The sequence below is a fragment of the Pagrus major genome, chromosome 4 (genome assembly GCF_040436345.1).
Source record: "Pagrus major chromosome 4, Pma_NU_1.0".
NCBI lineage: Eukaryota > Metazoa > Chordata > Actinopteri > Spariformes > Sparidae > Pagrus > Pagrus major.
In genome coordinates, this window is record NC_133218.1 from 5,577,948 (window position 1) to 5,591,311 (window position 13,364).

Consider the following 13,364-nt stretch of genomic DNA (forward strand, 5'->3'; position numbering starts at 1 on the left):
ACTCAAGAGTTCAGTTTTTGGGAGGACCTTCTCCGGGTCTATTCACTCAAGTGCTAAAATCAGTGGTGTGTCTGTACAGCAGGTGGGTAGTCCTCAGGTTACAGGTGAGAGCTGTGGAGGCGGACCTGTGTGTGGGTGGTGTTTTATTTTTGGCTGTGCTTGGGTCGGGTGCAGGGTTGTGCTGGGCACTAGGGAGGCAGCAGCGGGGGCTTGAAGGTGCAGGCTCCGGTACACTGACGAGGGGTGAGCATCTTGCAGGAGAAATGGTGAAGGGCGTCATGAGCTTCTGGGGAGGAACGAGTCCATCAGTGAGAACATGAAGACAAACACTCGCTCACAGTATTGTTCACTTTACAGGTGTGAGTTTGGTTGTTTGCCTAATGTTGTTGTTAAAGGACTGGTTCACATTTTTCATGTCTGTCTTAGAACAATGTCTCACATGTCCACAATTACATTTAGACAGGTTTTGGTTGTTGTTCCTATTGTCCATAAAGAAACCTGTTCTTAACATGATTTCAATGCAAGTGATGGAGGACAAAATCCACAGTCCTCATCTGTGTAAAAATGACTTCCTAAGTTTGGAGGCTCAGCCCAGTCACAGAGTAAAATGTTGTCATTGTACGCTTATGCAACCCATGGACAGGATAAATTGAGTGTTTCATATGTATCAAATTCAAGATTTATACCATAGGTCTCATATCATGTTCACAACATGTGTATGAGCTGACTTCAGCAGGGGATGGTGGCCGTGTGACAGCTCAGAAAGACGGCTTAAAAATTGGGGGACGACTATTTGAGGCCATGTTTCACTATTTGTAATCGGGAAACAACTGGATATTTTTCAACAACAGACCTCTGTTTGAGACACGTTTCCGAATTCAGACCACTGGATTTTTTATAACAAGATGTCAGAACATTTTCCAGCCATCTTTAAGTCAACAAAAGCTTGTATTTCAAGCCAAGATTTTTTTCCTAACCCTAACCAAGTGTTTTTTGGGCCTCAACCTAACCAGAACATAACCACAGTGCTGTCACAACATAAAATTGTTGAGGTGAAGCAACGTAAAGTTTCAACATTACCGTATGATAGTGTAAGAAGAGATTTATTTCATTATGTACTGTAGATTGCCTTATTTTATTCTCTGGTTTATTTTGACATTGGGCCGAATTTCATTAATGGTGATTTTACCAGTTTTATTGTTTCCCTTCTTTAAGTGAAAATCAGAGACTACACACAGTAATGTGTTGCACTTTGCCTTAATGTTAAGGATGGTTAAGATCAGTGAAGTGATGTTTCACCTTGCTGTGAGTTCAGTTGTCCTACAAAATAAGTGGACATTAAAGTGACGGAGTTACTGAGGAGAAGTTGTCCCCGTACCACAGCCAGAAAGTAAATCAGCTTATCAAGTTAAGACAAGAATAACCAGCCTTACGATAAGTATTGTTTATATGATAGGTACAAAACGTACAAATTTAACATATCTGTGGTTTACAGAAACGTACCATGCAACATTTTGTTTTAGCGATTGTGTTGCAAAAGCTTCAGTCGTCTGAGTTACACATATTTTTATACAACCCTTTTTGTGTTCTCATAAACCAGATTTCCATATAAGTTTAGTTAAAATTTCAACCAAGTTTTCAGTAATTTGGTGAAAGAAAATGAGAATGTGCAGTCCATCTGGTACTGAATATTTTAACAACGAGATAAACAGCTGGTGGTGCTGATTCTCCAGTCACAATTCATTAAACCAGTGCAGAGAAAGAGGGCGCAGCGACATGACGTCATCAAAAGAGTGCCAGTCTAACCTCAAACAGTAGAAAAACATGATGTCATTAATGCTTGGTTTGTGTATTAAATGCACAGTATGGAATTTCATCCAATACGGGTCCCTCAGTCAAAGCAATGGAAACATACAAACAAAATGACTTGGGGTTTAAAACAATTGTTTCTGTTGCACTTTTTCGCTTTTATACAGTACACCGACTTTCACACCTCAGCTTCAGACTTTTTGGGTGATATTTCTTGAAAGGCTTCCTCCCTGAGCTGTGGTGGAGGGTTTGCAACAAGAAAATAGCTGAAGCCTCAAATTAGCTTTTTTGCAGCTGAAATTGTGGATTTTCTCATCACTTACATTGTAATTGCTTTAAGAAAGGATCTCTTTGCAGCCAGAATGGACAAGAAGCACAATTAAAGTGACTAATTAAGTAAATTTGGGCATGTGAGTGTTGTTTTAAGTCAGATTTGAAAAATTATGAACTTATCCTTTAAAGCTGTCCTACAGTAAATATCTATCACACTGATTACAGGAGATGTAAATAAAAAAGTAGCACTTGCATATTTATGTTTGTAAAAAACTGACATGTATTCATGTTCCTGTTCTGGACCAGATAAATTACCTTTTAGCTTCTGCTGTATTGCATAACGAGCCTTTCTCTCTTGGTCCAACTCGTTGCACAAAGTGTCTATCCAAAAATAAAATGAATAAAAAAAATAAAAAAAGAATTGGTCAAAAAAGGACTGAAAAGGAAAAAAAAGAAAGTGTGTAGCATCTGAAGTGCAGGAGTGTAATGTATGCCATCTGCCCCCTATGGTATTTAGAGTGACCCCTCTGTGTACTTGAACCCTGTATTTAAACTACTGTAACTTTACACCAATCCTTTAACGGGCGGCATTAGTTGCTGTCTACTTCATGTAACTGATACAGCACTACATAATGGCCTGTCTATTCAATTTTCCAGAGCATGATTTAGGAGAAAATAACCTTTGCAAACAAAACAGTGTGGTTTCAGTTTCACCTTTAAGATATTTAATAATTTACTCAACTGCAGGAGAAAAAAGACGGAGTTTACAGGAAAAAGGCTGGACACAAATTGACATGGTTTCAATATGCAAGTGTCACTTTTCCTTTGTGCTTCAGTTTAAAGGCTACTTGCTTCCGATTGATTGATACGGCTTGTGTTACTCTTTTGTGGCTCAATTTTTTCTCCCCATAAACTTAAAGAGCATTGATCTACATCCGCTTTACAGTCATAATCTATGGAGGCACGACGTACAGAGAGAGACCAACCTCGAACAATCTGCAGCTGCTGGACCATTTCCTCTCTGTAGGACAGCTCACGCTTCATTTGATCCTGAAAATTATCTGAAGAGTACCGAAGGCCACATCAGTTGGAGACGCTCTGACATTGAGCACATTTAAAGAAACATTCCTGGATTCAAAGGACAACATAACGTCTAACATCTAGGCTGCAAACACGGGAGGTGTAAGATCCAAACAAAGATGGAGAATCATCATCAGACTCACTTTGTGTCCTACCTTTTAAATGCTGAAATTCTCTCTCCAGCTTTTTCCTCAGCTCCACTTGTTCCACAAGCTGCTTCTGCAACTCCTCTGCCAAGACAAAAGCCAAAATGTGTTAGTGTCACATATGGGTTCATATCATTATTGTGAATTAATTTCAGAATTGGCTTCATCGGCCACGTATGTGTACAAGGAATTTGACTCCGGTTTACATTGCTGTCAGTGTACTACACAGAAATAGAATACAGTTAGGAGCAAGGACAACAAACAAACAAACAAACAAACAAACAACAACAAAAAACTGGACAAATACGGTAAAAAATTATATAAAACAAAAAACAAAGAGTGGTGAATGCTTAAATTTATAATATCCATCATGAATAAACGGTAGATTTATAGTAAATTAAACTTCAGTTAACAGTTGTTTCACTGTTAACAACAAAGAAATGCTCCATGAACCATTTATTAAGAAATTGTTTATTGTGAAGTTGCAGCTCATGTTTATCAGACTTTAAATGGTTAATAAATACTGTTAATGAATACTGTGTAGTAAACTGACAGATTATTGACATATTATGTGCAATGAGGAGGATATATATTGACTGACAGTGTATGATGATACTCAGTGATGAATGTAACTAAGTACATTTACTCAAGTACAATACTGAGGTACTTCGACTTTACTTGAGTATTTCCCAGTTTGATACTTTATACTTTCACTTCAGCCCATTTTAGAAACAAATACAGCACTTTTTACTCCACTACATTTATTTGATACATTAAGTTATTAGTTACTCTGCAGATTACTGCATCAGAGCCAAAGTAGCACATTTGTAAATTAATTAATTAACTGATTTATTTTAATTTAACACTGATTACCATAAGTGGAAAAATGCTGAGATTAGTGACAAATCTTGTACACAGAGCAGGATATATATTGACAGGCAGTGTATGATGATACACAGTGATGGAATGTAACTAAGTACATTTACTCAACTACAAGTATTTAGCCTTAACACTTCAACTCAACACATTTTAGAGGCAAATATTGCACTTTTTACTCCACTAAATGTATTTGATAAATTAAGTAAGTAGTTACTTTGCATTTGATTACAGAGGCAAAATAGCTCATTTGTAAGTTAATTAATGAATTAATGAATTAATGTATTAATGTATTTTACACTGATTCCCATAAGTGGAAAAATGCTGAGATTGTTGGCCACTCAGGTAAACAGTTGACGCATAGTATACAGTATATATGTAGTTGTATACATTACTCAGACTTTTGATACTTTAGTACACATAATATCAGATACTCTAAGACTTTTACTCAAGTACTATTAATATGGGTGACTTTCACTTTTACCAAAGTAATATTTTAACACGATATCTTTACTTTTACTCAAACATGATAAAAAAAGGAACATTTTAAACTGTAACACTATCGTTTAGTGGAAGATTTACTTGTACTTTTGGTATTTAAGTCCATTTAATATCAGATACTTAAAGACTTTTACTCAGGTAGATTCATGAATGACTTTCATTTTTACAGAATTTTTCCTGACACAATATCTTTACTTTTACTCATATACGTAGTACTTTTGGGTACTATTTACAACAGTGATGATGTATATATGTTAAAAACGGTGCATTTTAAACCATAAAAAAATTATCTAGTGTTTTTTTTGGCACTTTATACACTGAAACAAAGCCCATCCGACACACACGGCATCTGAATAACAAGCAGGGCTGTGTTGCACTCAGAAATCATGCACAGTAATGCAAATAAAGACCAATCTCAACACAAATATCTTGAAAAAATAAAAATTCTTCTGCATCCTCCTCTACTTCCCATCAATCTGATCCCACTTGATCTGATATATTCTGACTTTCCTCTCATGAAGGCTGATGTCAGCTCAGTAAAACCGACTTCAGGTGCGTTTCCATCCTCGATCAGATCCATGTGAGCGCTGCTGCCTGTCGCTGCTGCCTCGGTATAATTGCCATGCATCGCCCGGAGGTGGAGACGATAATAATGGAGTCCCAGGGTTTTTCCAAGCGTTGTAAAATAATTAGCTGGCGTGCCTCGGGGTTATGGCTCTGTTCGTTAAAATATTAATAGCCTCTAAACGATTTCCTCTTACAATAATAAGTCAAAAACTCCCACATCTCGTGATTAAGTGGTTTAACAACTACGGGAACACTTTAGGCCCGAAAATGTAAATTCACATTCAGATTTTGGCACGTCATCTTTAGCAGTCCGGGGGCGCTGAGCTGCATTTAAATGAGGCGCAAATCAATGTTTAATATTCATATCACACACGCCCTTTTTTTTTTTTTTTTTTTAATGTTTGATAATTAAACAGTTAAATTTAGGGTTAAAGATGCAATTTAATCAGCAAAATGTTGTCTGTATTTAGTTCAATTTAATTTATTTGCATTTAAAAAATATAAATATCCGTCTGGATGAAATGTGGTGACCAGGTCCTGTCAGCCGCTCAGCTGCTGTATAAATATGTATTCGCTGGCTGGAGACACATGAACCCAGATTACAATCAAAACAGGAATAATTGCTGATGATAATTATAATCACCTGCTACACCTTTCTCTCTCCTTTGTTTCCTTACCTTTGGCCATGTTCTCCAGGTCTCTTTCATGCACGCTGATGTCGATGCGTAAAGCTCCATCGGCTGCACAAAAACAATCAAACACACAATTTAACACACAAATAAATCACTTCAATAACTGCCATATTTTTTGAAAACGCGCCGGCAGAGACACGGAAGCAGCTGAAAGTGTGGATTTTGAATTAAAAAAAAAAAAAAAAAACCTGAATTAACAACCTTGTCTGTCCTTCAGCTCCTGATGAGACGTTGCATTGCGTTGATTCTGCATTTCAGACACGTGATGGACGCCTAAAACAACAAAAAGAAAAACACATTTTCAGCTGAAAACGACCCCAATTGGCAGAAATAACCAAATCATAAATTGCTTCAGTAATTACCGTTGGATCTGCCCGATTGTTTGGGCTCGTTGAGGAGCACGTGGCCGTCCTTCTCATGAGCGTACACCTGTAAAAAAACGAAGCACACACTCGTGTTGAACAACAGCGCGCCAATTACGCGTCATTTACTGCGATTCTTCACGTAATTGAGGCCTTTTTTCTTCTTCAAAGCGCTGCAATTTGTTCGTGGAGACGTTTGTGATAAATCCTGAAAGAAAACAGACTTAAAAGCACCAATTTTGGGGGGAAATGTTTCATAATTGAAGAAACATTTTAATATGAATAAATGAAAAACAGATGAGAATAAATGAGGGTTTGTACTTTAATAATCCTGATTAAAATCAGCCACAGATAAATAAAAAATTAAAGGGGCTCCTTAGTTTTGGAGGAAATTCTTCCTCCTTTATTTAAGAGTTGCTCAAAGGCACTTCAGCAGCACAATTCAATGATATTATCTCCAAACACTCGGCCGAAATTACTTAGAAAATGTGCCCATCAAATGTCTCCATCTGATTCTTTTTAAATTCCACACCAATTGATCCTGATTACATTTTTATGGGCCTAAACTCTGATCATACTCTCCGCTCACTACTGCGACAGTTCAGCCTCCCCCACGGGGATCATTAAACTTTCATTTAATCTAATCTTACTTCATGAAGAGGGGAGCCATTACGCATCCGTCTGTCCTCATCTGATGACCCAGTGTGCGCGGAGTCCTCCGGTGATGCAGCTGCTGCCGGGCTGGAGACCTCAGGCTGCTCCTGACTCTCCTCAGCACCAGAGGAGACCCGATCTGGGACAGGGGAGTCATGGTGGTCCCGTCCTGGTGAGATCTGGATCGGCTCGTTGTCGTCTTGTCCGCGGTTGGACTCCACGTCCACGTCGGGGTCGTCGTCGTCGTCGTCCACCACGCTGTCCCTGTCCGGTGATACCGATCTGTAACTGGAGCTCTCGCTGATAAAATCCGGGGACAGGTAGCCAGGGCGCACGCCGTAGCCGTCCCGGTTGCCGTAGAGTTTGGCGATGGTCTCCGCGTCTTTGACCACAGGTCTGAAGGCCGAGATGTAGCTGATTTTCCTCTGAGGGGTCTCGTCCCCTGACTTGTCGTCGTCGTTCCTAGTGGAGGAGGACTGGGAGCTGGAGCAGCGCTCTCCGCCGTCCTGCTGGTGGTGAGGGTGGTGGTTGGAGTCTTTGGGTGTGTTTGCGCCGCGGTCGCTTTGGTCCGATAAGTCCAGCTCGCCCTGCCGGATGCCTGGCAGCTCTGGAGGAGGTTTGGGTGGAGAGCCCGGGTAGGGGGGCATTGGTAGGCCGCCAGCTGTGGGCCAGAACATGGGGAAGGCAGGGTAGAGGGTGTCCTTCGCGCCGGGCCAAAACACACCAGACACGTTGGTTTTGCTCACGTCAGGAACACCGTCGCTCTTCTTCTGACACAGGCCGTAGCTCGGGAAGCCATAGGGGTGGTGTGGGAACAGAGGTGGAGGGATTTTCTGAAGCATGCCAAAGCTCTTGCTGGGCACTGGGATGACTGGGTAGGTCCGAGCGCCGCCCGCCAAACTCAGGTTGTTACTCCCCTGATCCTCGTCGCAGCGTAAAGTTTTGTGAGGGATCTCAGGGGAGCTGGTTGGAGCCAGGCTGGACGAGGCCTGAGACTTCATGGACGAGGACATCCCCGACCCGTTCATGGGCAGAGTCCTCTTTCTGCTCCCGCCGTTGAACATGGCCTTTACATCCTCCCACGCGTGGTTAATGTCCTCAGCCTTTTTGTCCGTCAGTTTCAGGTGGCGCCTCCACGAGTTGAAGTTGGCCGCGTCCGGCTGCAGGTACTTTGACTCTGTGGTGCGGTGGGAGTGGAAAATGAATTTATTCGGGGAGAAGTACATGTTGCAGAAGCTGCACTTGATGCACTTCGCTCTGGAGCTGTTGTACCTGGCGGGGATGAAGCTGCCCCGGCTGCCCCACGCACACTCGTGAAACACGTCAAAAGCGAAATTCTCCGGCAGCTTCGGCGGGCTGTGCGCTCCCAGGAACGACTTGCAGAGCCGCTCGGCCTCCCGCTTAGTGATCATGCCGCATCGCCTGGAGGAGATGGGCATGGCGCCGGCGCGCCGCAGGAGCTCCAGCTGGACGGGGGTGCACTGCACGCAGGTGATGCCCAGAGCCACCCGGCGGTTGTGGATCTCGTTGTAGCTATAGTTCTTCAGGAGGGTGTTGGAGATCTGCGCCAGGCAGAGCCTCTCCTTCCCGTCTATGACCAGACACACGATGGGCACCCCGTACAGGGAGGTCTCGCTCACTTGGTTCGGTTTGAGGGAGCTCGGGCTGGAGAAGCTCGGTGCGTCCTGCTTTGAACTCGGGGAGGAGCTGGCGTCTCGTCCCGCGTCTCGAAGCTGTCCGGGCATCGACTCCATCCCTGGAAGCCTGTCAATCAAGAAGGAGACAGGAGTGACCTGGGGGGTTGTGACAGCATGTGAAGCATCAACATTTACAGAGCATCATGATGAAAATGAGAAAACAAAATGGTGCTTAAAAACAAACAGTAACCCCTCAAAATAAGTTCGAGAAATAGACAAAATAGTGTAATTTGAAGGAAAATATGATGTTTCTGTACACATTAAATCTGGCAGATGAAGAGATTATTATTATTGGTATTTTATTATTATTATTATTATTAGTGGTAGGAGGAGAAGTATTAGTATAATGATAGTAGATATAGAGGCCTGTTAATGTTGACATTTCTATTTATTTATCGGACATATTAAAATAATGATAATAATAATGATGATGATGATGATGATGATAATAATAATAATAATAATAATAATAATAATAATAATAATAATAATAATAATGATAAAAATAATAATAAATTAAGACTAACTTGAGGATTTGCTGAGTTTATATTAAAAGTGAAATCGATCGGACGTCTCCTGATTCATTTCTGGTCCCGGCTCGCTCCTCCGCGGCTCGGCCTGCTCTCTCAGGTTAACCGGGTCGCTGGAAGTGGATCTGCTGCTCCTCTTATCTTCAAATCGGCTCTGCACGTATGGGCCAACTGTTTAAGAACCACATAAGATCCTTACGCGCGGATAAGGACAGAAGGTAAAACGCGCCAATGCGCTTAGCAAAGAGGAAAAGAACAACTGTAAGCTGCTTTCCTGGTAATTACACAGATCCAAGCGCGCGTCTTCGCATTGTTAATAAAAGACCAGCCCTATATATAATTAAAGCTGCTGCGCGGATTAGCCTCAGCCAGTGGCTTGAAATTAGGTTGAAGCGGGCCTATCTCACGTTCACCTGCGTGTACTTACTTTTCGCATCACGTCATTGTCCTCACGGAGGCCGCGGCGGCTTTAATGATTTTAATTAATAAAACTATTTCAGAGCGACCGATTCACCGGCATTTAACGAGTTATAATCCAATAAATATAAAATAACTTCACGCCAAATAAAAGAGCAAAAAAATAAAAGAGAAGCTGCACAATTATCACGATTTTTTTTTTTCTGATAGAATATTAATTTAAAAACATACCTTTCTCTCATTAAAAGACGACACACTCCAACAGGGTTCGGGACGGAAAAAAGTGATGATTAATTTGAATAAATAGATGGAGATGCAGGTCAGGTGAGTCCAGTGAGAGAAGGTGCCACAGACAGGACGGTGTGAGAGCAGAAACTCTGAGCTGGAGTCTCTATTTCAGTTTGTTTGCGCGCAGGAAGCAGCAGCAGCAGCAGACAGGACCTCCATCCCGCTGGATCCCGGGGAGGAGAATGGCGTGAGGACAGGAAGCACATGGCACCTCTCTCTCTCCCTCTCTCTCTCTCTCTCTCTCTCTCACTCTCTCTCTCTCTCTCCCTCTCTCCCCTCTCTCTCCTCCCCGCTCTTGAAGACTTGCACCAGTTTTTAATAATTCACACTTTTGCAGCTCTGACGCACAAACATGATCAGAAACAGAAAAATATCACGCGCAATTAGGCCCCTGCTGACCCCAAATGGAGACACATTTTAGCCCATGTTCATGAATACACTTATTACACACAATTAAGGAAACAATAAGACAACAGAATCTTGGAAACGATCATAAAAATAGTGAAATTAAAACACTGGTGATTGTGGGACCGATAGACCCAGTCAAGGACCCTCTAGGGGGCCCCCGGACCCCATATAGCACCCCGCCGCCGGCCTCACTGATCAGTGTGTTTTTAAGCATCAGCTCAGTTGTAATCATTCACATCCTGTATTATTTCCACCGCAGCGGGAGCGAGCTGACGAAACAGAGGCGGCGGCGGCGGGCGAGTGGCACTATGGAGGGCAGCAAGAATGACAAAAGGCCCGGGCTCATTTATCAAGTTACACCGCCATCTGTTAGGCTTCCACACCGGCCACCAAATCAATGTGAGGCCCGAGCGATGAAAGAGAAGCAAGAGAGGAAGAAATGAAGGACAGAAAAAAAGGAAAATAAGGAAAGATTGGAGTGGATTAGGAGGATTTTTGCTCGTGCGTAATATGATTTGGAGGCGTTTTATGTTCAGATTTTAAAAGGAAAGAAGAATCTGAGATGAGATGTGATGACGCCTCAGGCCATACTCTCTCTCTCTCTCTCTCTCTCTCTCTCTCTCTCACACACACACACACACACACACAGAAAAAAGAGAGAGAAGGGATGTTCAATAATCTGTACACCCTCACCCTCACCCAGCTCTCCCCCCTGGATGGCCCTTTCTATTCTAGAGGTTGCGTCAAAGTTCAAACTGATGAGAAGTTCCTCATCAGTAAAGATTCTCGACATTAGCTCGCTACAGATTTATCGTGTCAGCTGATCAGAAGTCAAGAAGGATTATTATCGACTTTAAAACTCCAGTATTATTTGAGTTTTAGAGGAACCTCTGTGTCGGTGAAGCACATTTTCACTTGTTTATTTTCTTTCTCTAGTGTGTGAAAGTTTTTGTCCCCATCTTATTATCTATAACATGTGTCTGTAGTTTTATCGGTCGTGCCTAAAGAATTGATAGACACTGTCAGCGCTGAGTTTACAGTGACTTTGCCATTAACCTGCTGCTGGAAGTGAGCTGGAGTTCACAGCCCTCTTCTGTAAGACTTCATTCCCCGACACACCTGTGTTCAAGGTGTGAACAGAGGGAAAATATTCACTCTGAGGAGCTACAGCATTGAAGAGAGGACGAGGCTGTTTTATATTTCAAAATGATATTTTCATGACTTTCAATCCTGAGGCTCCATCACACTGACATGTTTCTTTATTGATACTGACTGTAGTTTATGTTTGTGTATTAATCCGCTGCTGAAAATAGTCCCCAACAAACGCACCATTTCCTCATGTTTGGGTGACATTTGCAAAAAATGACAGTGCCCAGCTGTTTTTGAATATTATTTATGACTTTTTTAGTATTAAACTTTATATTTGTGACCTGTTTCTAAAGATTTACATCGTACGTATAGGAGCCAGTGTGCTTGTAGCTGAGTGGCACAGAGAAGGTAGGGAAATAGAGGTCAGCGCTGAGAGATGGACTAAAGCAGTGTTGGTTTATGGTCTTTTCATGGGTTTTGTTGGCAGAGACAAAAATATAGAATAACACCAGACTTTTAAAGATGCAATAAGTAAGATTTCTGCATTTAAAGACCTAAAAACTACCACCTTTGACAGATTTTTTTGTTAAGCGGTGTGCATAAATTATCTAAAATGTTTCTGACAATGTTCAAATGAAAAGAGATCCTAATTCAGTTCAAGGTAACGGTGCACTGGCTGCATGGTGACACCAAAATAGTGTTTAGCAGCGATCAGTATTTAATGATTTATTCGGCTATAACTCATGAAAACTCGAGTTTTCGGAACAAGTAGGACAAGATTCAGGATTCGGGACGACTGCTTGTAATTCAGGACTGTCCCTAATGTCGCCTAATGCTATAAGATACCGGATAGAATCAGAGAATGAGGAAGGAAGTCAACGACTGAGAATAAACACAACTTGAATAAAACATTGATAATGACCTCATCCGTGTACGTTTCTACATGAGTCAGGTCAGACAGATTTTACCTCGGCAATGATGGTTGTTTAGCAATTAAGACAACAACTCCCATGATCCCATGCTACATATATCTTTCATTTTGTTTTAATTGAAAGACCTCAAGTGGCAGAAAAAAAATATATTGGGTGGTTTTAGTAAGGGTATTTAATGAGGGGGGTTTTAAGGGGGCCAGTGTGCAAAATATCAACATGGACCTCAAAAAGCCTCAGACCGGCCCTGCTTTCAAACTGATACAGAGCTGTTATGGAGTAAATTATACTTTAAATACATAAACAAACAAACAAATATTATGTAGAGTGTCAAAGAAGGACGCCAAGAGAAACCAAACATCAGATCCAGGTCGTTTTTGGACAGTTTATCCTCAAAAACGTGACAGAACAGCGGATAAACTACCAGGACACACTCCGTACACTCGTGCGGACGTGAGTGTGTGTGAGGGGAGTGTGTGAAGTGTGTGTGAGATGAGTGTGTGTGAAGCATCATCAGCCTGTGCGCAGCCTGAGCTCGCCTGTTTTACCTCCCTGCAATATTGATGCTGAACCCGATCCTGAACGCATCCTCTCCTCTTTCAGTGTGGAGAGGCTTCCCCTGCAGCCCCCGCCAATAATTACAATTTTATACTGTAATTATTCCTCTCTTTTTAATTATTTACACCGCCGACTTGAATGCGGCCCATTGTCGCTGCTGATTCCGGGGGAAACGTGAGCTGACGCGCCGGGCTCAGCGGCAGAGAGGAGTTTTTAATTAGACATTTCAGCGGTAATTTTAGGCGAGCTCTTTATTATTAGTGTGGATACAAATTACCCGCGGCCTCATTGATATGCGCTCAATTGTTTAAACAAACCTTTAACCTGAAACATTAATGCGCCTCAGCTTTAAGTCATTAAGAGTCCAAACTCAGCAGGTGAACCCGGACCTGATGGATTATTCAAGGCGACAGTCGATGTGCTTTGGAAATAACGTTTGATTCACAAATGACGAGGATTTTATCGCACAGACTGTCTGGGCAATAAAT

The 13,364-nt window shown here is 41.9% G+C and overlaps 1 protein-coding gene across 1 annotated transcript; it reads right to left on the reverse strand.

Annotated features, from left to right (window-relative positions):
• Nucleotides 1-98: 98 nt before the first annotated feature.
• On the reverse strand, nt 99-8,714 carry LOC140995020 (SKI family transcriptional corepressor 1 homolog-B-like). Its single transcript, XM_073464906.1, has 8 exons — nt 6,957-8,714; nt 6,307-6,373; nt 6,146-6,217; nt 5,930-5,992; nt 3,318-3,392; nt 3,069-3,143; nt 2,398-2,463; nt 99-286 (listed from the first exon to the last, which is right to left on the reverse strand). Exons 1-8 carry the CDS (start codon nt 8,712-8,714, stop codon nt 189-191), a joined length of 2,274 nt encoding a protein of 757 aa, XP_073321007.1. The 3' UTR covers nt 99-188.
• Nucleotides 8,715-13,364: the final 4,650 nt, after the last annotated feature.